This window comes from Doryrhamphus excisus, chromosome 9 (assembly GCF_030265055.1).
Source record: "Doryrhamphus excisus isolate RoL2022-K1 chromosome 9, RoL_Dexc_1.0, whole genome shotgun sequence".
Classification (NCBI taxonomy): domain Eukaryota; kingdom Metazoa; phylum Chordata; class Actinopteri; order Syngnathiformes; family Syngnathidae; genus Doryrhamphus; species Doryrhamphus excisus.
Genome location: NC_080474.1, coordinates 13,742,383 through 13,769,247, shown reverse-complemented (window position 1 = coordinate 13,769,247; position 26,865 = coordinate 13,742,383). Strand labels below are relative to the sequence as shown.

The 26,865-nt window shown below is 39.4% G+C and overlaps 1 protein-coding gene across 1 annotated transcript; it reads right to left on the bottom strand.

Annotated features, from left to right (window-relative positions):
• Window positions 1–421: 421 nt before the first annotated feature.
• On the bottom strand, window positions 422–26,527 carry ndp (norrin cystine knot growth factor NDP). Its single transcript, XM_058082914.1, has 3 exons — window positions 26,195–26,527; window positions 7,138–7,583; window positions 422–1,376 (listed from the first exon to the last, which is right to left on the bottom strand). The coding sequence occupies exons 2-3, from the start codon at window positions 7,333–7,335 to the stop codon at window positions 1,152–1,154; spliced, it is 423 nt and encodes a 140-aa protein (XP_057938897.1). The 5' UTR covers window positions 7,336–7,583; window positions 26,195–26,527; the 3' UTR covers window positions 422–1,151.
• Window positions 26,528–26,865: the final 338 nt, after the last annotated feature.

The window sequence follows — 26,865 nt, the reverse complement described above, 5'->3', positions numbered from 1 at the left end:
ATACAACATTATTGTATTAGACTGATGGTAGCTAGCAAGGTTGCTAATATGAAGCAAGATAGCTAGCAAGCAAATTGCAGTTCAACCAATCAGATCGTTGATCCCGCCCACTACTCCTGTTGATGGGTAATATTGACAGATTATAATACTGTAAATGATATTGATTAAAAGGTCATGAAATTAATAAATAAAGAAAAATATCGTCATGAAATAAATATGTTCAGTAAAATTAGTTTTGATTATATTTTACAATTTAATTAATATAAAATTTATCATAATAAATACATTTATATAAATGTAGTCAATGACACTATATACTAAATAATGAAAAATATATTATATAATTCAAGTATAAAAGCTCAAGCGAAATGAAATCTTAAAATTTTAATTGTGTGTTTTTAAAATTATTACTTGTGTTACATTGTTCAAAATTTTTTTATTTAAAATAAAAAAAGATTCTGCTTTTGACAGGCGTTTATCTTATTTATATACATATATCTTTTGTATTTATTGACTAATGTGGCGTGTCTGAAACAACTGGCCACCAGAGGGCGTCAAAGAGCCTGATTGGAAAGATTTAAGCTGATTGAACACTATAAAATGAATCAAATCCAAATAAAAATACACTAAATTCTTAGTTTGCTTTGACAAAATATGTACTTTAATGAAGGGAGAACACCGTGATTGGACAGAACTAAACCGACTGTGACTTCACGTGGTGATGACTTGAAGAATTGACCCAATCTGTCAGTCAGTCAGTGTGAGATTCCATTATTCTTGGAAGAGGATTAACAGGAAGTCCACGAGGAAACGTGTCCTCCGAGAGAGAGAGCGCGCGCGCGAGAGAGAGAGCGAGACATAGAAGCTTGTATAAATCCAGCGTGATATTACAGGAACATCACAGGAGATTCAAATAGACCACATTGAAGAAACACCTCACACAGACTGACGCCACTGACGTCGGCCGCCATCTTTTTATAGTCCACCTGACCACTTTGCCAAAAAAAAGCCTGTGATGGAGTGTGTAAAATTGGGGAGGGAGCGGGGGACAAAGTTGGTGCAGGTGTGTTCCAGTAAAGATGATGCAGCATTTCAATTTAAAAAAAAAAAAGAGAAGAGTTCCGAGTGGTGGAGGTTTAGCTTAGCTTATCTTAGCTGCACTCCTCGCAGTTGCAAGCCAGGATGTATCTGTAGGTGGCAGTTATACGAGTGCCGCCCGTGCACCGCAGCCGCACAGCCTTGAGCTTGGAGGTGTGCGGCCGGCAGCAGGAGCAGGAGCTCTTGAAGGGCTGCTTCAACACCGAGCTGAAGGAGATGAGTGGGTCGGAGCGTGTGGTCTGGCTGCAGTGGCCCTCGCAACGCGCAAGCAGAACCATCTGGAAGAAGAGTGGAGACACACACATGTCATCTATCCTCAATTGGGGGTATGCTGGAGCCTATCCCAGCTGTCTTCGGGCGAGAGGCGGGGTCCACGCTGGACTGGTCGCCAGCCAATCACAGGTCACATATAGACAAACAACCATTCACACTCACATTCATACCTATGGACAATTTGGAGTCACCAATTAACCTAGCATGTTTTTGGAATGTGGGAGGAAACCGGAGTACCCGGAGCAATAACAAACACACCTCGAATTCAAACACACCTGCAAACAGTTACACTGTGACTACTTAAATTGTGCTCATCGACTACTTAAGACTGCACGTTGCCAGATTGTCACTGTACCATGCTTGTCTGCCTTGTGTTACCCCTATAATGCTTCCTGGTCAACCCTGTATCGTATATATTCCCTGCTCAGCTATTCCGGCAGCGGTTATTTTCATGTCAGCAACGCTTTTTGTTTGGACTTCTTTTTCTCTGTGGCGAGGCTCGGTGCTTTTTGGTTGTACTTTGTCTAGTTTTGTTGTGTTTGTTTTTTCCTTGCTTGTGAGTAATTTTTTTTGTTACAATAAAGTTTGTTAAACGTAACTCTGCATCCTGGGATTCTGTTAACTGGCCTTGGCCATTCCTGATGATAATAATAATAATAATAATTTAACAACTGTTATTTCTTAATAGTTATTAATTAGGATTTAATTATATATTCTATAGAGCAACAAAATGAACAATAACAATAACAAAAATAGCACATTTTTTAAATTGTTTTTTCTTTCTTCATTCATTTTCTACTGCTTAGCCTCACGAGGGTCGCGGGGGTGCTGGAGCCTATCCCAGCTGTCCTGGGGACAGCTACCCCAAGAGGCGAGGTAAACCCTGGACTGGTGGCCAGCCAATCACAGGGCACATATAGACAAACAACCATTCACACTCACATTCATACCTATGGACAATTTGGAGTCACCAATTAACCTAGCATGTTTTTGGAATGTGGGAGGAAACCGGAGTACCCGGAGAAACCCACGCACCCGAGGGTGGAATCGAACCCTTGTACTCCTAGCTGTGAGGTCTGTGCGCTAACCACTCGACCGCCGTGCCGCCCCATTTTTTCTTTCTTGATTTTTGCTATTATTTGTACTTAATTTTTGTATTTTTTCAAATGTTTTTTTAAAATATCTGTGTGATGAATTAAGCAACACTTCATGCTAACCCCCTGCTTGGATTCCACATTGTCGTCACACGAGAGGAATTGACAGGCTGAGCCTCAGCTGGGCCAAAGACAAACGGTCTTAAAGTGGCGACAACACGCCTGCATTACACTCTGTGTGTGTCTGTGTGTCTGTGTGTCCCAGACAAGCCTTTGTCAAAGTGGGTACACGGGTGGCGACACACAGCAGCTGACAGACAAACATGACACAGGAGTCTGTTTAGGGAGGCGACATGAATGCGACGACAACGCCGCCCTGACGGACATGCCACTAATCAGGCGAGCGTTGGGCGCGTTGTGCACGCGACTTTGCCTCACTTAACTTTGACAGACTCTCAAGCCAAGGGGAAAGGCTCATGTCAAAGACGTGACAACACGTGGCAGAGCGTGACCCCCGCGGTCTCACGCCAAGAGTGAGTCGTCTGTCTTGGTGGCTATCTCTGTTTGCAGGTGCAAGGCTCCGGGCCTGGGAGATTCCCATTTTGTTGTTCCAAGACAGAGCTTCTTTTTCCCAGTCTCGAAGCGGGAAAGTCGAGTGGTTAGCGCGCAGACCTCACAGCTAGGAGACCAGGGTTCAATTCCACCCTCTGCCATCTCTGTGTGGATGCGTGGGTTTTCTCCGGGTACTCCGGTTTCCTCCCACATTCCAAAAACATGCTAGGTTAATTGGCGACTCCAAATTGTCCATAGGTATGAATGTGAGTGTGAATGGTTGTTTGTCTATATGTGCCCTGTGATTGGCTGGCGACCAGTCCAGGGTGTACCCCGCCTCTCGCCCGAAGACAGCTGGGATAGGCTCCAGCACCCCCGCGACCCTCGTGAGGACAAAGCGGTAGAAATGAATGAATTAATTAATGTTTTGACGGTTAGTCGCCCTAATGATAAACTTGCTACGTTAATATAGTCGCCTTTAAAACCATGTCAATTTTTCTTAACTTCCTGAGACACCGTCATGCATTTTTAGGATAAAATCTGTGAGGACACCCCAGTGATATGTGGTTTGTCCAATGAAATATGTCATCTGTCATCTCAAAATGGCTGCCAGAGTGTTTTATGGCTAGTAAGTTATTTCAAAAGGTCGAAAGTGGGTGTTTAAGTTCCAGGGTTGTCCAAACTTCTTCCACCAAGGGCCATATACCGAAAATGAAAGGATACAAAGGCCACGTTGATATTTTGTAAACCAGATTATTTTAATGATAAAACTGCATTTCAATTTTGTGATATATTGTAGGTGAAAAAGCACATTATTAGTGTGAAGCCATTTCTTGCTGGGTTTTTTTAACCTTTTTTTTTTCTTAACCTTTGTAAATTTTCTTGTCATATTATTATGACTTCATTCCCATAGAATATTTTGACATTATGCTCATCCTATTATAACTTTTCCCCTACCAAATGTTCAAAAATTTACAACTTTTGTTCTTTGTTCCTCATAATATTACGGCTTTAAAAAAAAACACATTTTCTTCAATATTTAAAATCTATGTTACTAAAATGACATAATATTAATATTATGAAATTCATAATATTACAGGTTAATTCTTGTAATAGTGTGTTTTTCCCCTCATTACAATACCATGTCTTTCTCTTCATATTTTTGACTTTCAGCTGTTATTTCCATGTCTGCTGTTTTTTTTCAATTGTCCAATTCCAGAGGTGTAAAAAGGTTTTTTTTTTTTTTTTTTTACAATATTTTAGATATAAAAAATTTAAATATTGGTCAAAGACAACACCAACTGAAGAAAAATTGCAGTTTTTCAATGAAACTTGATTTTTAATGGAGAAATAACTACATACCCCCATGGCTGTGTGTGTGGAAAAAGTGATTGCCCCCTAAACCTAATAATGTTTGGGCCACAACTACAGGCGAGTGTTTGTGATAACTTCAGTCTCTTATGGCACTGCGGAGAAAATTTGGCCCACTCATGTTTGAATTGTTGTAATTCAGCCACATTGGTGGTATTGCTTTAAGGGACGACATTCACTGAAAATAACAATTATCTCATAAATTGCTATTAATAGTCATCAGTGATAATTTAACAAATAAACACTTCTACCATCAGGAAAAAGAGCTGTCTGCTTACAGTACAACTTAGAATACCGTGATATAAATCGCCAACTCCTGCTGCGAGTGTCTCCCCGCCCGCCCGCCTGCCTTCGCTCAGGCGTTTTTACGGCCACCTGCTCGACAAGCTCGCAGTCACAATATTTTTAAAAAAGGCCAACACCTGAATGCTCACACTCAGTCTGCAGGCGTTGAAACAAAAGAAAACCGTTATTTGTATAACATGGCCATTCTGGTAAAGCAGGGAAGTTTCCAGCAATGGCAGCAAATGGAAAAGTCAAAGAATGCAGAAGCATTCTTTATATACATATTTAAAGACAAAACTGTGTTAGCTTTGCATTTACAACAACAGCATATGCACCTTACCATAAACGCACTAAAATCGCCGGGATTTGTATTTACTAAACCCACAAAGAAGGTTCTTTTTCTTTACTTTATAAATGATTTGAAGTGCATGAGAAAGTGGAAAAAGAAAACATAGCTCTCATTGACCAAATTGTCATTTACTGTATATGTTGCACAACACCGGCAACAGAGCCATTGTTGTAATAGAGCTAAGGAGCAAACTGCTCAGTCAGCGTTAATAGTGCTGATGAGTTCAATGTAAATTTGTTCAGGTTTAAACTTGCCTAAAGAGGCAAACATCAAGCTGAAGTGGTTGGAGTTGCAGATTCCCGAGTAGCAAAAGAAAAATATGGGTCTGTTTTGTGAAAATGGGCTAGACTATCCGCAAAACTGTTGCTGAAACCTGATGCCTTTCCAACGTTACTTGGTCATGTTGAAGAGTCACAAGCGCAAGCTGTAAATAAAATTACAAGCTCAACTATGTCTGGACTTGCTAATACACTTTTTCCACCACAATTGGATCAACCCAAGTTTTTTTAAACACGGATTGTCCTGCATAAACATGTAATTTTTAACATTTTGATTACGGGTGTTGTGTCAAGATTGTCTGCACGCAGTCAACACGGACCTACTTTACCACTCTTTCAGTTTATGCACAGTAAGTCAGAGGTCTCCAACCAGTACCTCTTAACTACTTTTCAAAGGGTTTATTCATTTATCATAAATTTCTATACCTTCAAAATTAGAAAGTGTGGTTCGGCAGTAGTCCGCAAGTCCTCAGGAGCGCTTGGCAAGGTCACTAATTCCATCATAGTGGGAGCCCAGAGGAGGGCTTTGGGTGGAATAAATTAATATGGACAGTTTTGGAAAGCCAAGAAAATACAACTGGAATAGGTGCAGATTCTGGAAGATCTACAAAGCTTTCTTTGCAGTTTATCGTGTGTAGCTGTAGTCCAAAACTCAACAAAAAGCAAATAGCCAAAAATGGGCATAATTGGTCCCCTTTAATAACAATAATACAATTAGGGTCATGGGATTAACAGAATAAATTGTAAATAGTAAGTTCTCAATTGCCAATATATGATGGGAAAACTTTGAGACGCGCTAGCCGAGATCAAATATTAAAGTTATTTTATTTTGATGAAACGGCACGGCATGTTGAGAATTAATGTCTCTGGGGTTCTTAAGTCAAAGTAATCGCCAACGAAAACGAATTTTCTTTATTCAACATTGCAGTGCAGTAAAAAAAAACAATTTTAAATTCACAAAATGGTGGTTAGCGTGCAGGCCACACAGCTAGGAGACTGGAGTTTGATTCTAACCTAGGGCATCTCTGTGTGGAGTTTGCATGTTCTCCCTGTGCATGCGTGGGTTTTCTCCGGGTACTCCGGTTTCCTCCCACATTCCAAAAACATGCTAGGTTAATTGGCGACTCCAAATTGTCCATAGGTATGAATGTGAGTGTGAATGGTTGTTTGTCTATATGTGCCCTGTGATTGGCTGGCGACCAGTCCAGGGTGTACCCCGCCTCTCGCCCGAAGACAGCTGGGATAGGCTCTAGCACGCCTGTGACTCTTGTGAGGATAATGAATGAGAAAATGAATGAATTAACAAAACAATAATCAATAATTCTAAAAGGTAATTCAGGCGTTTTTACTCCCTTTTTTGTCTCTTTGACAGGGTTATGCTTTTTCCTGCAGTATTTTACATTTTACAACATCATATGCAAATTATGCCAATGATGTTGGCAATAGTGATTCAAACCACGATGCAGCGAGGAATGACTACTTATGATGTTGGTTTTGATCAGATCTTCCCCCCGACTTACCGACAAACCACATCCTTCCACAGAATTTGTTCTAAATCCACCTTGTGGTTTGTGTGGGCAAATTTCCATAAGAAAATAAATCAAATGTTAAATAAATGTTCCATAAGATATACTTGCAAGAGAAACTAAACGGCGCTTGGTCGTGTTGGCAGGAGCTGTGGGATGCTCGGAACAAAAAGTTTTCACAATATCTCAGCGGCCAAGTGGACTGATTCAGTTACCTTTAACAGTTTTACCAAAAATCAGTGTGTGACCGCAGTGCAGTAGATCATCTTGCAAGGTTGTAATAATTCGGCATGTTATTCCTTGTGTCTTACCTTGGAGTTGCACTTATAAATGGGGTGGGCGATGGTCTCTACAAAGTGATGCCTCATACAGCGCTGGGGGTCCGACTCGCCAAGTTTGTTGTCGCTGGCTTTGTTACTGCTGGCAGACTGGACGAGCCCCAGCAGGGGGCAGCACATCAGGACCAGCAGGAGGCTAGAGGGGGGGACCACGATGATGGAAGGTTTCATGGTGGGGCCACCCTCAGGCTCTGGGTCCTTACAAGGAGTTCCAACACTGCTGTACAAAAAGGTTCCTCCAAGTTGGCTTGGTTTTTTTCTGCACAACCTGGATCTCAATGATGATGTCCTTCCTGTCCGTCACTGCTTACTGCTTGTATGGAGAAAAGTCAAGGCCATGGAGAAGTAGCGCCAAGTTTGGAAGGGCGTGCTTTGTAGGGCCTTTCCATCTCTTATCCTCTTGATCAGCCTGGTAGCGTCTAAGAGTGGACAAAGACAATTCAGATAAAGTAGACCATTAAGGAATTTTCTGTGCATCTTGGTGAATGGAATCTTTTAAAAGTTCCATACTGGAGTATTTTCCAGCAATTTTAAAGAAGTGTGGTTCAAACAAGGGTCATTCATTCATTCATACAGCTTTTTCCTCACGAGGGTCGCAGGCGTGCTGGAGCCTATCCCAGCTGTCTTGGGGCGAGAGGCGGGGTACACCCTGGACTGGTCACCAGCCAATCACAGGGCACATACTATAGACAAAAAACCATTCACACTCACATTCATACCTATGGACAATTTGGAGTCGCCAATTAACCTAGCATGTTTTTGGAATGTGGGAGGAAACCGGAGTACCCATAGAAAACCCACGCATGCACGGGGAGTAAAATATTGACATTTTACTCATCACAAGTGTTCCCAGCAAGCGAGGTGCAATAATAATAATAATAATAATGATGATGATGATGATGATGATGATGATGATGATGATGATGATGATGATGATGATGATGATGATGATGATGATGATGATGATGATGATGATGATGATGATGATGATGATGATGATGATAATAATAATAATAATAATAATAATAATAATAATAATAATAATAATAATAATAATAATAATAATAATAATAATAATAATGGGGCGGCCCGGCAGTCTAGTGGTTAGCGAGCAGACCTCGCAGCTATGTTTGAAAAAAAGTGTTCTTTGTTGGGACTATTATTGGAAAAATGTCAGGGTTTGTTTGTTTTTTTTTTAGGTAATAATCTTTCAAGAATAATGTTGAAAGATCTTTAAACAAAAATGTTTCATCTTTGCAGAATGAAGTTATATATATTATTTGAGAATGGCTGCACGTTGGACAAGTGTGCAGGCATGCATCTCTGTGTGGAGTGCGTGGGTTTTCCAAAAACATGCTAGGTTAATTGGTGACTCCAAATTGTCCATAGGTATGAATGTGAGTGTGAATGGTTGTTTGTCTGTATGTGCCCTGTGATTGGCTGGCATAGGCTGGGATAGGCTCTAGCACCCCCCGCGACCCTCGTGAGGAAAAGCGATAGAAAATGAATAATAATAATACTAATAATACTACTACTACTACTACTACTACTAATAATAATAATAATAATAATGTCATTGAATGGTTAGGAATCCTGTGTTGACAGTTGTCATTTGCCGTATGCACTATCCACAAACATTTGATGCATTGCCAAACCTGTCATCTCCTTACTCCCGACACCGCCCCCCCCCCATACTGTACGCCCACATGCTGCGCACACATTGACGCTCACGTCCGTGCTTTTATTGCAAAGAGAGAAACCTAAGCCATGCGCAAACAGCCCGCAGGCCAGACCCTTTTCCTCTCGCCGGGAAAAGACTTTTTCATTAAAACAAATTACATTCTCCAACAAAAAGTCAAGCAGTATATTTATGAAGGCTTTTTTTTTTCTTTTTTACCATGCTCTTGACAATTGTGCTCACATTTAGAGGCAGCTTGCAGTTAGTTTTGCTGAGGTTGCTCTGCTAATAGGCAATGTGTTGTGAATTAAAAAGGTGGGAGGGGCGTGTATGTCTAGGGGTCGAGGGACATAAGGAGCAGGCATAAAGACTCAAGTTTAAGGTAAAAAAATATTAAAGCTAGTCTGTAGACTAATGGTAGATGGTAGAAACATTTATCAACTGCGTTAGCAAACATTTTAACTCTGTTATAAGTGTAAGAAGAAGCTAACCACTGAGTTTATGGTGTGCATTCCAATAACTCCTTCTGTTATTATTATAGCATTTTGCTGACTTAGTATTATGTTGGGCTGCATGGTTGAAAAGTGGTTAGACCTGCGTTCGATTCCAGCCTCAACCATCTCTGTGTGGAGTTTGCATGTTAATGCAGGTTAATTGGTGACTCCAAATTATCTATATGTGCCCTGTGATTGGCTGGCGACCAGTCCAGGGTGTACCCCGCCTCTCGGCTCCAGCACACCCGTGACCCTCGTGAGGAAAAGTGGTAGAAAATGAATGAATGAAAATGTTGCTTGCTAATACCGTCATAAGTGAATATCCATAAGGTAGGATTCCTTATTTATAAGTGGAATATTTTCATAGTTAGAGCATAGAAAACGGTTTGTGATTTTCTAAATTTGGGTTTTAACATTATACTATATTATACACATGTTATACAGAGCTATACACTAACTATAGTGATAAACTAACATTCTATATTCATTCATTTATTCATTTTCTACCGCTTTTTCCTCACAAGGGTCGCAGAGGTTGCTGGAGCCTATCCCAGCTGTCTTCGGGCGAGAGGCGGGGTACACCATGGACTGGTTGCCAGCCAATCACAGGGCAAATATAGACAAACAACCATTCACACTCACATTCATACCTATGGACAATTTGGAGTCACCAATTAACCTAGCATGTTTTTGGAATGTGGGAGGAAACCGGAGTACCCGGAGAAAACCCACACATGCACGGGGGGTGGAGGGTGGAATCGAACTTGTGTCCCCTTGCTGTGTGGCCAGCACGCTAACCACTCGGCCCTTTGTGTTGAGTTGTGGACTATAGAGCATCTACACACGATAACTGGCAAGGAAAGCTTTCTTAATTATCGAGGGCTGGTCTCCTAGCTGTGAGGTCTGCGCGCTAACCACTAGACCGCCAACGTTCTATATACGTAGTACGCATAATAATGACAAGCCATGTTGCAATAGGTGTGATCAGCTCATTCCTGCATTACCGCGTCCTTTATTTGCCCGTGCGAGGGCTTACTGAAGTATTTAAAGTATAATATTATTGCAAGTGGGAGAATTTGAGTGTTTCGAAAAGCATATCATTGAGCTTTTTTAATGAATGCTCCCTGCTGTGACTCCCATCTCTTCATTGATTTTCCCCTTCGAGCCAGTTAACATGAAACCGTAATAACACCTCGTTCCCTAATTCTTCCAATTCAACTTCTGTTTTTTGACCTTAGCGCTCCGCTCAAGGGGAAAGGGAGTAACCATGCGGTCTGTTAAAATGAACACCTCAGTTGTGTTGTTTAACATGTGCTGCGAGGGTTTTACGTAGATTACAGCCAATACCTATCAGCACCTTTGGCACGGCTGACACATGAAACCACCTTGAATTCTGTGCTAGTGTTGTTTTGCATGTACAGTACACCTCCATGGAATGATCACTGTTTAGGGAAAAGCCTTTAACACCAAAAATGTCCATGTTTGGGCATGGCTTCCTGAGACTACTAGTCTACTAGACATAGACATAAACATAGACTTTCTTTATTGTCATTGCACAATAACACAGCAGTGAAATTGCCAACGAAATGTCGTTGCCTGGCTCCCATGTAATAATAAATAATAAATAATAAATAATAAATAATAAATAATAAATAATAAATAATAAATAATAAATAATAAATAATAAATAATAAATAATAAATAATAAATAATAAATAATAAATAATAAATAATAAATAATAAATAATAAATAATAAATAATAAATAATTAATAATAAATAATTAATAATAAACTAAAAACTAAAAACTAAAAAATTAAAAATTAAAAATTACAAAATTACAAAATTACAAAATTGAAAATTGAAAATTGAAAATAGAAAATAGAAAATAGAAAATAGAAAATAGAAAATAGAAAATAGAAAATAGAAAATTGAAAATTGAAAATTGAAAATTGAAAATTGAAAATTGAAAATTGAAAATTGATAATGGATAATAAATAATAATGTGGAGAATAAATAGAATTACTAGAACAAATAGATAAATATATAAATAAATAAATAAATAGAATAAATAGATTACATCAAATATGAACAATGTACAGCGTAAACAGTGATTTGTACAAATAATTTAAATAATTTAGAATAATAATACTTCTACTCTACATTAGACATGCCATGACTTTTATGATACTCGGTGAAACTTTCCGCAGGGTACAAAGTAAATCCATTTTCAACAGAGGATTAATTTGACCTAAGAAAGGGTATACAAGCAATTTCAAGGGGCGTTCACACTTCTTTGCTGCTGAGCCTCGACTGACCTCTCCACAGAAACCCGCTACCACCCACCCACTGTGCATAACCTACATGCCCTATGGCCTTTAAGTTCTCATCAAGTCCACAAGACGACGGCTTTACAACTCGACAGAAATTGAAACCAAACGCCACTGAATTTAACCGTCACTGACCTCTGCTTGTCTAGCTGTAATTGGACATAGCTCATGTTTTCTTAGAAGAAACAAGTAATAGCCAATTTAAGCCAACATAAAAAAGAAGACCGTCGGAGTGTCAAACATCAACACTCGTACTTCCTGTCAAGGAGACACTTGAATATTTCTATAGGATAGTTTCAATGTAATACTGCTTTGTCACCGCAGGTCAACAACACTAACACTGTTAATTAGGCAAAACATAATATCATAATGCCCTGTGGTTGGCTGGCGACAAGTCCAGGGTGTACCCCGCCTCACGCCCAAACACAGCTGGGATAGGCTCTAGCACGCCCCGCGACCCTCGTGAGGAAAAGCGGTAGAAAATGAATGAATGAATGAATAATATCATAACAGATAAACACGCCCTCCAGTTTCACTGCCCTCTAAGTCTAAGTGAAATGAGTTTGCGACATTCTTTCACAACAAAGTTCAAGGCTGCACGGTCAACAAGTGGTTAGCGCGGGAACCCGGGGTTGATTCCACCCTTGTGCTCTCTCCATACGTAGGTTTTCTCCGGGTACTCCGGTTTCCTCCCACATTCCAAAAACATACTAGGTTAATTGGCGACTCCAAATTGTCCATAGGTATGAATGTGAGTGTGAATGGTTGTTTGTCTATATGTGCCCTGTGATTGGCTGGCAACCAGTCCAGAGTGTACCCCGCCTCTCGTTCAGCTCCAGCACGCCTGCGACCCTCATGATGGTATGTGGTATAGAAAATGAATGAATGAATGAACAAAGTTCAAGAGTTGAAGTTATAAAAATGCAATAATTTCAACAACAGAAAATATATTCTGCAACCTGGATTTGACACATTTCATTGTCATTGACAACTTATTGTCATACCACAACTCACTCATCTAGTCTGGCTCCAGACTGGATCATTTCCATTCATTCATTCATTTTCTACCGCTTTTCCTCACAAGGGTCGCGGGGGGTGCTGGAGTCTATCCCAGCTGTCTACACCCTGCCAGCCAATCACAGGGCAAACAACCATTCACACTGACATTCATACCTATGGACAATTTGGAGTCGCCAATTAACCTAGCATGTTTTTGGAATGTGGGAGGAAACCAGAGTACCCGGAGAAAACCCACACATGCACGGAGAGAACATGCAAACTCGCCGAGGGCCGAGGGTGGAATCGAACCCTGGTCTCCTAGCTGTGAGGTCTGTGCGCTAACCACTTCCAAAGAAGCTAAAATGTTCTTCTGAAGAAGAGCAGTCTTGATGAGCAACTACCACCCCATATCAAACCTGCCATGTCTCAAGTCTTAGAAAAAAATGCTTTTCTCTAACAATGTGTTTGATATTTTTGAATCAGGCTTTAGACCCCACCACAGCACTGAAACAGCTCTGATGAAGGTGACAAATGATATCCGTCTGAACACAGATAATAAATAATAATAAATTTAAGGATTTCTCTCAGCTACGGGAAAAAACGAACAAAGATGGCTGACTATACCACAGGAGGTACTGTTACAGGTGCTTTATTTCATATATTTTTGTTATTATCCGAACAACATATTTTTTTTCTGTGCAAAAGGAAGTAATGATGGAGATAATGATGCAACTCTCCACTAATGTATTACACTTCATGGCACTTTTAAGCCATAAAAACTGCCACAAGGTGGCAAAAGGGTATTTGATAAGAGCTGTATTTATGTATATATTCTTTATTTTTGTTTTCTTTCCATTTATATTTATTTTTGTGTATTTAATTTTTTGATTTTTTTTTTCATTTTTGTTTTTATTTTCACTTTTATTTATTTATTTATTTATTATTTTGGCAGTTTTGGTCCTCCATAGTGTACAAGCGTGCACACACATTGTTCGGTTCTAAATGTGAATATGTATACGTATATATATATAGTTCATTATTTTGATGTAAAACCCCCCTTTTTGGCGGCACGGCGGTCTAGTGGTTAGTGCGCAGACCTCACAGCTAGGAGACCAGGGTTCAATTCCACCCTCGGGCATCTCTGTGTGGAGTTTGCATGTTCTCCCCGTGCATGCGTGGGTTTTCTCCGGGTACTCCGGTTTCCTCCCACATTCCAAAAACATGCTAGGTTAATTGGTGACTCCAAATTGTCCATAGGTATGAATGTGAGTGTGAATGGTTGTTTGTCTATACGTATGTGCCCTGTGATTGGCTGGCGACCAGTCCAGGGTGTACCCCGCCTCTCGCCCGAAGACAGCTGGGATTGGCTCCAGCACCCCCCGCGACCCTCGTGAGGAAAAAGCGGTAGAAAATGAATGAATGAATGACAACCCCTTTTTTGTGCTGTTTATATTGGTATACTTGTTTAGATATTACAAATATTTGTGTCTTGTGTCAAAGTGAAAATTATTTTGTCTCTTTTTTAGTTGTGAACTGATATTTTCCTGAAACTTGCCCATGTTATACTGTTGATTACTAAAGAATGGAAAAAGGTAGAGAACAAACTGCTTGGTGCTGTCTTTTGAAAAATGTCTGGGATTGAATTAATTGCGACACTTGTAGGCTGACTAGCGCTACTATTAAAAACATCTGAAACATTTCACAACAAACACTTTTAGTAGGTTGCTTACTGACTAAATCCATCTTGTTTATGGATGTTTGTTCTCTGTGGAGCAGCCTCAAGGGCCAATGAGTCCTCCCCTCCCTGTGTTTTCCCCACTCCCACCCGCCTTGGACTCAGATTTATGGAGCCCAGGCTGTTCACAAAACGGCAGCTGGACCCCCCTCACAGTTGGTTTTGTTGGATCAAAACTAACCCGGTCACCTTGGTGTCCTTTCTGCTTTCATTTACACAAAGCGCTAGGTTGGCAGCACAGCTAGCTGCATAGAACAAGTCATTCATTGTGGACTGTCCGTGAAATTTCAACGCAATTAAAGTAAACAAATTGACTTGATGGTTACTGGAGACGGAGTAACATTTTCCACTGGAGAAGGCTTTTGCCAGCCATGCAGGTTTTTACTTTTTGGTGGAAAAAAAACAAAAAAATCAATTAATTGTTTGAAAATATGCTGAGGCTGAGCTGGAAATTATTGTCCTCTAAAGATTCTGTTCATATTTTCCTTCCTCCTCCCAAGACAAAACAACATTTAAAAGAAAACTGCACTTTTTGAGTAATTGTGCCCATCATCAACAATCCTTATATGAAACATGAACAAACATTTATTTCCCTTTTCTGTGCATTACAATGAAAAAAAAATAACTAGTATGAGCTAGCTAACAATGTACATCATAGGGCGTACCTATAAGCCCTAACAAGAAAAACTCCAAAATGCAAACAATGTTGCATTTACATAACTGACTTTCATATTAACCAAACTACAGCGATATTGTTATTTTCGTAGCTAACATGATAAACTATATTTATCTGGCGGAGTAACGCAATGCCTTGCTAGCCGCTAGTCTCACAGACAGAAAAGAGTGGTTCCCTGAATCAACAAGATGCTCGTTTGGTGTCAGCATTTTTACCTGAGGACTGAAGCAAACGTCTTGTGCTGGAAGACACAGCCATCCTTGATGTTTCTATGCTGCTGTTGTTGACAGAAGTGGTGTAAGCTCCTGACTAGCTGGGACTACGTAGTACAGTATGTAAAATCATTGAGCTTAGGAAAGAAGTTTTGGTCATGTTTAAAATCATCAAAATATGGCAAGATACTGTAAGTCAGGGGTCATGCACATGTGGCCCGCAGGACACTAGTTTGAGGCCCCAGCCTTGATATGAAAGTTTAATGTTAGTGCGGTCCGTGCAAGTTTGATATGGATGCTGTATGGTATCATGTACCTAGAAAAATTATTACGTTGGATTAATGTTCATGTTAAAGGTTAAATAACTGTTAAGTTATCCTCTCTATCCGTGTGGAAGTGGTAAGTTTTTGGCTTTTTAAGTTTAAAGGAAATAACTTGGAGGCTACCGTTTAGGTCGCTAGCTCTCTAGTTTGCGAGTTAGCATGTGTCTCAAGACCCTGCAGTTGTGCAATATGTTGTAAATAAAAAGAGTATAAATGTGACTATAGTCGTGTTTTGTCATGTCTACAGGGCTCTAATAATGCTTTGTTAATTTTAATCTGAAAAAAAGAATTTGTCTACCCACCAACTATATGTGGTTTCTTAAGTTTTTATTATTTGCCGTTTTATTATTATTATTATATTTATTTATTTATTACTGATTGATTTTCTTTATTCTTGATTTTCTTTATTCTTCATTTTGTTTATTTATTTTTCATCTTATTTTGTGTAGAAAAATAAAAAGTAAGATATTTGAGAACAGTGGAATGTTTTATCAGAGCTTTTCTTGTAGAAAATCGGAACCAAAGCAAAGTTTATTCATTTTTCTGTTTTTAATAAATGCGTTTTTTGGGGTTTTTTTTTTTTGGAAAACCTGATGCAGCCCAGTCTTGCCCAGACCCTAGCTCCAGTGGCCCCCAGGTAAATTGAGTTTGAGACCCCGGCTGTAAGTATTACATGTTATCATCAATGTACTTGTTAATGCACGTTCACAGCATGTATAGCAAACAATTCTTAGAGGTTTTGTAAGTCACAATAGGTACCTCCCAAATACATGCATTGTTAGCTAGCTCATAATAAGTTGTAAGATGGGCAAAATTCCGCCCCCCAAAATGCAGTTTTCCTTTAACAACTAGCATCCCTGCTAATCTCTGAGCCAGTGAAACAAGCTTGGGTTCTATAAACGTTCTATAAACATAAACGTTACAAGTCAACAATGGAATTTTGAGTCAGCCACCTTTGTTAGCATTGTTAGCATGGCTTTCTGAGACATCTACTCGTGCTAAGGCATGCCTACCAAATTTGATTACCAAAGTTCAACCAAACATTTTTGTTGTCCATCCAAAGCACAATTAACAGGCATGATTCAGCATGTTTAAATCTTGTAAATGGATTTACACTCTAAATTAGTTTCTGTTACTCCAGAAATTATCTGAGTCCAAAAGCAGAAGAGCCGACCTCATTAAACCACATAAAACACATGTAACTGTCACGTCCTGGTTGGATGTCAAACATCAGTTTTTTCTGGGTTTTAGCCAATGTATGTCTTCTTCTTCTTCTCTGCGGGTTATGAAGAAGGACGCAGGCCAGCCAAAACCACAAAGCCACAAGACAATCCATGCATGTATTCCTGTGCTCGGGAGGCTTTAGGGTTTTAGCGAGTTATGAGAAGTTGTTGTTGAGAGATGATGACATCTCTACGGGGAAAGGCTATGGTGGGAAAGATGCCACACACGGACACAAACGGGTGGTAACAACAACTTCTGGAATGCTACATTTACTTCAGTTTTTAGTGGCTTTATTTCCATGGCTGTGTACCTTTCTAAAATCCCATGAATAGAGTCTCTTATCGACGTTTCTTTTTCACGTTTACCTTGGAAGCAGCTATTGACACAACTGTGTGCACTTTCATACAGCAACATGCCATCTCGCAATCAACTGCCTTCCCGGCATATGTTCTCCACAGCAACCAAACACAAAACAGAACAGGAACAACTCAAAACCGCTATTCCGGACAGCAAATGAGAAAACCACATTATGGATTGGACTGGAGCAAACATCTTTGGGGCAGAGAACCAAAAAACACCAACGATGGATCAATGAGGCATTCGGAAATCAAACCTGGCATGTGGTCCTAAAGAAGTCATGGTAACCATCACCATGGTAATGGTAATGGTAATGGTAATGGCAATGGTTTTATTTCATTTGAACATGCATCAGATTACAATTGAATGCATCACATAATCAGTTCACAGTTCCAAGTGTCCAAAAGGAGTAGGAAGAAGCAAAGCTTATTAAATCCTACCCCTCCATCATTGTACTTTTACAATCAGTAACTGTTACATTTGTTCACTTCCTGCTTTCCATAATACAGTTTAAGGGTTTTTTTTTTAATAATGCATAATGATATGACCATACAATGACATAATGGGTACAATGGTAAGTGTCAATCTATTTATATGTATAGCACATCATGACTGGTTCAAGACTCTTCATCCTTGTATTTAGCAAACATCAACTGCTTGTATTGTTTCTTGAATTGGCTCATCGTTGTGCATTGTTTGAGGTCCTTACTCAATCCATTCCATAGTTTGATTCCACATACTAGCTATGGCTAGTATGTAGCTATGGCTAGTAAGCTATGGCTTTTCAACATAGTATTGGATGACATTTTTAGGTAATTGGTTGTTTTTAGCCTTATGCATTATTTTAGCTGTTTGAAAATTAACTATATCAGCAAATTTGTGATTTTAGAAATAAGGAGTTATTATGTTAGTATATAGAACCAAAAAAAGGGGGATAAACTCCAGCTCTCAGAATTGCTATAGCATATCACACAGACACTGTTTCACCCATGTTATGGCTCTGATACTACCTGTGTAGTTCGATTTGTGGATGCAGAATATTCCATCTTTGCTGGATTGTGTATAATAAGCAAAGGGAACTATTTTGCAGAATTTGTCTGTGTGAAAGAGGCGACAGATACATATTTTGGGTTTTATGATGTACTATTCTGAGATGCCAAAGTCCGCTGGGTAATGGCATTGTGGAAAGAATAATTGCGGTAAAAAAACGCAAGGGAGAAATAAATTAACTATTAATAGTACTTAATCAGTAGCTTTGGATTTTGGACTCTCGGTCCTCTGTGATGTTGCCGCGGAATATTAATAGAGCAGATGATTGATAGAACCCAAGACGCGTTGCATCCAACCTCTAAAAAGGTCCTAATAAAGAGGCGCGAGTGAAAACAATGACATTGTGTGTCTAAATGCGACACCATGACGCCCCCCTCCTGACCGTACCTACTGTTGCAGCCATATGTTGTGTACAAGAGAATTTCACAGTGCATGCATCCATTTGTTGCGCACAGCGGGGAGCACGTATAAAAATACGCGGCCCACTTAACTTATGGGTTTGTGTTGTCACATTTGCAAAGCTGCACTTGTCAAAAAGTAAGTTGTGTTTGTGTGGATGCTTTGCTCAAGCGGGGGGAGTGGTGGTGCTTGAGGGGGATCTCGGCATTGTTGGGATGCTGGTAGATGGCACACGGGGCCAGTCGCGGGGCAGTCGGATCTTCACGGGGATCCGCAGCTTTATCGCCCGGGTCGACCAGTGAGCAGCTGAGTACACATAGGAGCTAAAGGGGCTTTGGTGGTGGGTGGCATGGGTCACTGGGCCCAAAAGAGGGATACCCCGTGGGTGGTAATATAGCGAAGAAATAAAAGGGCAATTTAGGTGACACTGTCAACTGAAAACAGATCTATTTAACTGTATTTTTTTAAAGCAGTATATTTATTAATTTATCTATATTTCCGTTTTAATCCACCCAACTCGCTGGTACTACCTCGAAAGCAGTATGTAACATTATGTAACATTTATACAGAAAAGTTAGGTTGAGGTTGACGTTCTCCGATTTCATCGATCAACGCTTGCAATTAAAGTGGCTGTTAATTAATCTATTAATTAGATTAATAGATTAATTTTCAATTTTTCACTTGTGACACACCCAAGGTTTAAGCCCTAAATATGCCTCACACACTTATTAAACAAAGTATAACATGTATAGCTATTCACCAATAATGAATGATAACATAGATGATCGACAAACAGATGAAATATGAGTTAAAGTACATTGTAGCCAGTCACAACACAACACAAAGCTATGGTGCTTTTAAGGACACTGAAAAAAGTGCAAAATCATTACATAGTCAGTGAAGCATAATAACAAACGTAAAAATTGTGGGCTTTCCAACAGTGGTACAGGTATGCTGTACAAGTATTTATAAATCATTACTGACTAATGATGATGGACAGGCTGACAGATGAGGTTAGACAAGAATCTCCATGGACTATGATGTTTGTAGATGAGAGTAGGGAACAGGTGGAGGAGATGCTAGAAGAGTGGAGGTTTTCACTGGGAACAAAAGGAATGAAGATTAGCCGCAGACGGAGTATATGTGTGTGAATGAGAGGAACCCAAGTGGAAGAGTGAGGTTACAGGGAGAAGAGATACAGAAGTTGGAGAATTTGAGATTTGATGAACGTTTCATCTCCGTGTTAACTTCAAATGCTGCGGGAAACAAGAGTGAATCAGCTTCATGTCAGCTGACTGATGTTATCATTCTACAACAATGTGACATTTACGTGAAGTGACGTTGGGGGTTCAGAGTTGAATTTTAGCTTGGAGTGGAATACGCAGAATAGCAACAGTAGCACATATTATTATTATGATTATTAAGCTAGGCCTGCTGTGAGATCATTCACCCATCCATGCAGATTTTCTATGCTGCTTATGCTCACTATAGTTGCGGGTATACTGGAGCCTATCCCAGCTGTCTTTGGGTGAGAGGCGGGGTACACCTTGGACTGGTCGCCAGCCAATCACAGGGCACATATAGACAAACAACCATTCACACTCACATTCATACCTATGGACAATTTGGAGTCTGTATTTTATTTGGTGAATTTATTATTTTGTTATAATTGTATTTATTTTGTTTAAATTACTATTTTCTTCAACTTGCACGTCACTAAATTACATCACATTTTTGGACAAAATTCTGGACCGACAACGGTAATTTTCAGCATTTTGTATTAAGTTGTGGACTCCTTTAGAGCAATTCACCTGCACAGAAAGCTTTCTAGATCTTCCAGATTCTGCACAGAATCTGACAAACAACCATGCACACTCACATTCATACCTATGGACAATTTGGAGTCGCCAATTAACCTAGCATGTTTTTGGAATGTGGGAGGAAACCGGAGTACCCGGAGAAAACCATGCAAACTCCACACAGAGATGGCCAAGCACGGATTCGAACCTAAATTTTCCTGATCTCCTGGCTTTGTGGCCACCATGCTGAGATCATTTAAAGCCTGAAGCGGTGCTTGTGTGCTTCCCCAAACATTACAGAAACATTACTGACACCTAGTGACCAGGGTAGAATACTACAGAGCATCAAATATTTACCACAAAACAGCATGATTTATTTGATCCATTTAATATATTTTTGAAAAACAGTGACAGAGTGAAGCCGCAAAATCTGAACTGTTGACGTTCAAATGACGGTTGTGAAAAAGCTCCTTTACAAGGCAACATTGCCAACTTGTTACCTGGCTTTTTCAGCTATTTTTGTAAAGATGTTGTCGCATCCAAAAATCCAATTCCCCCCCCACTCCTTTTCCAAGGACACCATCACGGTCCTCTATGAGTTGTTCCCCTGCTGCAACGTGCCTCAGTTAGTTTACGTCATGATGTTCTATTCACCCCCCTCTTCTCCTCTTCTCTCAACCTCACCTCCCTCCATTGTTTCACCAGCTTTTAATAAACTAAAGGGCAGATTCCTGACTGGAATGAGGCGGGGGGGGGGGGGGGGGGGGTACAGACCCATAGACCTGTCCTACACACACACACACACACACACCAATACACAGTTTGGCATGTGGAGTGCCAAGCTCTTCAACTGTGCACTGACGCCAGTTTCTGACACATGCACATGCATGCACACACACACACACACACACACACACACACATTTACCCTCCCCGCAAGCTAGCCTTCTAAAAGCTAAGCTCCTCACTAAATATATCCTCCAATACGGATAACACAAACAGTGCGTCCGCTCCATGACAGGCAACCCTGTGAGCTAAGCGTCTATTGTACTTTTTGCTTCTCCGTTATTGTTATTTACCGTGATTGTTCCTCGTGTCTATTTCTGGCTGCTTCATGAAGATATGCTGCCATACTGTAGCTATAGGGGTCCTAATGCCAGCTTCTCTCTTCTCCTCTCATCCTCATCACATAGCGGTGAATATAAAACAACAAACACTAAGCACTAAGCTGCAGGCTTAAAGTCCTGCATGAAAGCACAAGCTTATTCAGCCTCCAGCTAATAAAAAAAGTTTGTTTTATCACCAGGTTGAGGCTCATGCAGAGCATCTTTCATTGTGTTTTTCATAAGCTATTATGAATTCCATATAATATAATAAGAAATATAGCCATAATAGGACCCTTGTGTGAACAAGAATTGCCCTGTCCAAGTGTCAAAGGTTACCTGGGTTCAAATGTGCATCCCTCTTTTAAATGTGCACCCTTTTTAGGGGGGTGCACATTAAGGTATTGGATAATACAGATAATCGGATTTAGCTATCAGATAATACCCATCCGTTAAAAGTGCCAAATCAGTACTGTGTGGCAGTGCTTAAACCAGTACTTTTGAGGGGACCTATTAGGCTTTTTCCTCTATTCCGACCTATAAATGTTGTTACAATGTTGTATTATTGTGTTAAAAAAATGCCAAAGTGTCAGATAATGAGCCCTAAAAGACGTTTTAGATGGCTCTGCACATTTGTTCTACTGACATCAATGCGATCCGGACTTCCTTATACGTATAGGCTGCAGATTGCCTGCCATCAGTAAACATGAACCATGACACAGAAGTCCTTGGGAGCGCTTCAGAGTGTGACCAATCACAGTGGAGTGAGTGTACCAATGTGAAGGGTAAATAAAAAGTTAGTTTGGGTTGGAAACAGGAAGTCAATGGAAATATTGTAGTAAGAGGTGCAGAATCTGGAAGATCTAGAAAGCTTTCTGTGCAGGGAATTGCTCTATAGGAGTCCACAACTTACAAAATGCTGAAAATTACCATTGTCGGTCCAGAATTTTGTCCAAAAATGTGATGTAATTTAGTGACATGCAAGTTGAAGAAAATAGTAATTTAAATACTTCAATAAAATAAATACAATTATAACAAAATAATAAATTCACCAAATAAAATACAGACTCCAAATTGTCCATAGGTATGAATGTGAGTGTGAATGGTTGTTTGTCTATATGTGCCCTGTGATTGGCTAGCGACCAGTCCAGGGTGGACCCCGCCTCTCACCTGAAGACAGCTGGGATAGGCTCCAGCATGCCCCCCATCTGCCTAGTGAGCATATGGATGGATGGATGATAAAATGCAAAATTTCAAGATTTTTAATCAGCCCATATATCCTGAATAGTTTGAGCCATAATTAATCATTGATACACCATGGTCTGTGTTGTAATTCAGAATTCTGCTGTTCTTGAACACATCACACTTGTTGGATAATGAGGATAAATGAGGATTTGTTTTGGTGTATTTACTGGCTGGTTTACTGGTTGGAACTGAGCAATTTAGTTTAAAAATAGTTTCAGACTCTGTGTTCCTCTGTTGGGGCGTTTCATTAATTACAAGACGTTATTTGCACAATATCACCTTCAAGCACTTGTAGCAGATAGCTGAGTCTGCATTCATTTTGCATCGAAATAAGACATGAATAGCTACTGGAACTACCAACAAACGTTACTAAGATTACTACCATTTACATCGGTACAGCTGCCATAATGGTACAGTGTTTCGGGACACATCCCTACTCCTGAAATTGCTAAAATATAAATTGTAGGTCACAAGAACAAATGTATTTTAAAATGGAACAAACTTTTTATGTATTTTTTATTTATTCATTTTTGAAAATATGTACACTATCAATCAATAAATGTATTTTTCACAGAGAAAAAAATGTTTTATTAATTTTATTTCAATAGCTTAACTCTAATATTCATTCATTTTCTACCGCTTATCCTCACAAGGGTCGCAGGGGTGCTGGAGCCTATCCCAGCTGTCTTCAGGCGAGAGGCGGGGTACACCCTGGACTGGTCACCAGCCAATCACAGGGCACATATAGACAAACAACCATTCGCACTCACATTCATACCTATATGGACAATTTGGAGTCGCCAATTAACCTAGCATGTTTTTGGAATGTGGGAGGAAACCGGAGTACCCGGAGAAAACCCACGCATGCACGGGGAGAACATGCAAACTCCACATAGAGATGGCCGTCGTGCAGCCAACTCTAATATCAATGTACAATTTTTCCTGATGCATCCCTATTGTGCCTTTTTCAGAATTTACTTTCTTCATGCTCCTGATTGGCTACACTCATTATGTTCTTGAACTCAAAATGTTTTTTTAATTTAATGAGTTCCTATGGACAATTCCCCTTTTCTTTGAGCCATCATTGCTGTTATTGTGTCTTCCCAAATCATGGTTGGCTTCTGGCTTCTGAGTGGCTAGGGTCAATTATTTTCAAAAAAGAAAGAGTTTCGTTTAATTTATTTAGTTATTTTTTCTGCTTTCATGTGTAGACAAAAATTCTCAGCTAAATGAATTTGTCAGCCTATTTTCTTAGGCTAGCTTTTATATTTTGTAACTCAACTTTAAGGGCCCCCGCGACCCTCGTGAGGAAAAAGCGGTAGAAAATGAATGAATGAATGAATGAACTTTAAGGGCTTGTCCCCCTTATTTCCTTTTGTATATCGAATTCATTTAATTAAATAAGATGTAATTTTGTATTATTTTAGTAAAAACTTTGAATTTCTTTGTTTGATGGTTGTTTTTGTGAGTGTATTTTATCTGTCCTCTCATTATTTCGCACCCCGGTAGCCTCGGTGGTCCACCGCAAAAGGACAGGTCGATGATAAAGTGAGGGATTGTAAACACACACACCTGTAAGGTCATTGGCAGCGCTATTAACTTCACATTCCCAGCATTGCACGTCTCACTGTCAGAGCCTGATTAGACTGTCCAACCAAGCCAAGGCAAACACCCTCCTCGTGTAATCCTAACTGTTAACACTTGTACTCCAACTTTACGATATAAAGAAAAGCACGTATCTCCAAATTTTGTTTGAATATTCACAATAACAAAAATAGCATTTCTATGGTTGATTTGTTTGTAAAGAATCCATCTGTTCCCTAGTCCAACTGGGGCCATAAATTAGACCTTTATTAACTGTATACTTCATATTTTTACAAACATTTTAAAATACCTAACTGCCATTCCTAAAAAACAGTTTTAAGAAATGAAATGCAAATTTAAATTAAAGGGGGAAAAAAAGTACAAAAAAATCCCTGCTGATTTCCTGCATGACATCTTGCATTGGAACTTCAAACTTTAAAACACATTTAAAGGAATCATTTTTTATGGAATTGAATTGTTTCCCATGTGTTGTTTTTTTTTTTTTCTCGATCAGGGGTATCCGAAGCATGGCCCGGGAGTCATTTGCGGCCTGGGGCACATTCTCAAAATGGAATTTACAAGAAAAAAAACAAAAACAAAATGCATGGGAAAATCAACAGTAATTTTACAAGAATAAAGCCAAAAATATTAAGAAAAAGAGGTTGTAATCTAATCTAAAAAGTCATAATTTTACAAAAATAATAAATAACATTTAGAAGTAACATATTTTACTTATTTAGAAATAACATATTTTAGTAGTATTATTATATATATTTTTTTAAAGAAGTTGTAATATTATGAGAAATGAACAAAACCAAAGACTTAAGGTCATAATATGACTACAAAGATTATTTAAGAAAGAAAGTTGAAATATTTGGACATTTTATGGGAAAAATGAACTGAAGTTTATACTAATAATACCCTTTTCCACAGGTATTACAAAGCTGATATGCAGTTTTTTTTCTTGGAAATGTTTGGACACCCCTGTTGGTGATGAAAAAAAGAACCGTATCCTACCAGTACCTTCTTTTCTTAATTGTTTTTATTTTTTAATACTTTTATTGCTTTGTTTCTTGTTTTTAATATTTTAATATCTATTTTACTGTTTTATTTCTTAAATGATCTTTTAGTTTTGGATTATTACTTTTTATTTTTACTAGTCTGGGCAGCACTTTGGAAACTCTGTTTATAAAATGTGCTATATAAATAAAGTGGATTGGATTTTCTATTATTAACCCTGCATTTTTTTTACTTGAAAAAGAGGTAGGAAAAAGTATTAAAAGCCAAATAAAAAAATAAAACACTTGAACATAAAACTCATACATTCAAATTCCATTTTTTGTTTTTACCTTTTTTGATGTTTCAGCCTAAAAAAATCCAAATAAAACCAACCACATTTCTCATGTGTACTTCTTCTTGAGGCTGCTCACGTAAAGCTAAAGAAAAAGCAAACATTAAGACTTAATTCCTGTGAAGTACGCTGATGTGCTGCAGGAGATCTTGCATTTGATTTCCCACATTTCTTTCCTGAAGAGACAGTTAGCGATATGACCTTGCGTGGCGTCAAGCAATGAAAATCCAAAGTTTTTGCAAAGTTGAGATGTCAGTCGCTTGACCTGATTGTATTTGACTTGGTTCCACTGTACTACTACTATTGAAGAAAAGGATGCAAGTACAACATGTTGGGATACATGATTACTGTGCAGTAGAAAGCTGCACATTTGAACATTATGTCCACCAAGCCTGTTATAAAGTATCCATGCAACATGTTTTAAAGTGTATAGTATATGTTGTAAGTGTTGGAGGTAGAATACAACTACTTACCTTTGTAGGAGTATCCAGATAAGAGCGCCACACTGCAATGTTCCAAATATTGTTTCCCCTCTCAGCTCCTCTCTTCTAGTGTGTCAGCCTCGATGCTTGTCTGAGGGATTCTCTCTCTCTCTCTTCCTCTCTCTCTCTCTCTCTCTCTCTCTCTCTCCCTCAGTCGCTCTCTTCTTCTTCTTCTTCTTCTTTGACACCCAAAAAGAGAGAAGAGCAGCAGCATTAACAGCAGGAGAGGAGGATGCTTCTCCTGCCAGGACGGCTTCCCACATGTGGATGGTCAATCGTATATCACACGCCCTTCCTCTCTCTCTCTCTCTCTCTCTCTACACAGCAGCTGACGCTCCATGACACGCTTCCCAAAGCAGCAAATTGTGATTCCAAGCCCCAGGAAGGCTCCCGTGCATCAGGAGACAGAGAGAGAGAGCACCAAAAGTGTTTATTTTTATGAGGTCAGGGTTATAAAAGTGTTTAGAAACAACTGGTCCTACGTGGTCTTTCTCCGGCAGGTGGTAGTGGGTGAAGGGTGGCAGAAGAAGAAACAATGGAAGATCTGCAGTCTTGATCTGCGGATGGACAAATGATGGTCCATACCTAGAAATTCAAACCAAAATAGGGCCTCAGGACTTTGGATGTATCCTTAAAGTAGACACCGAGGGGTATATGACAGT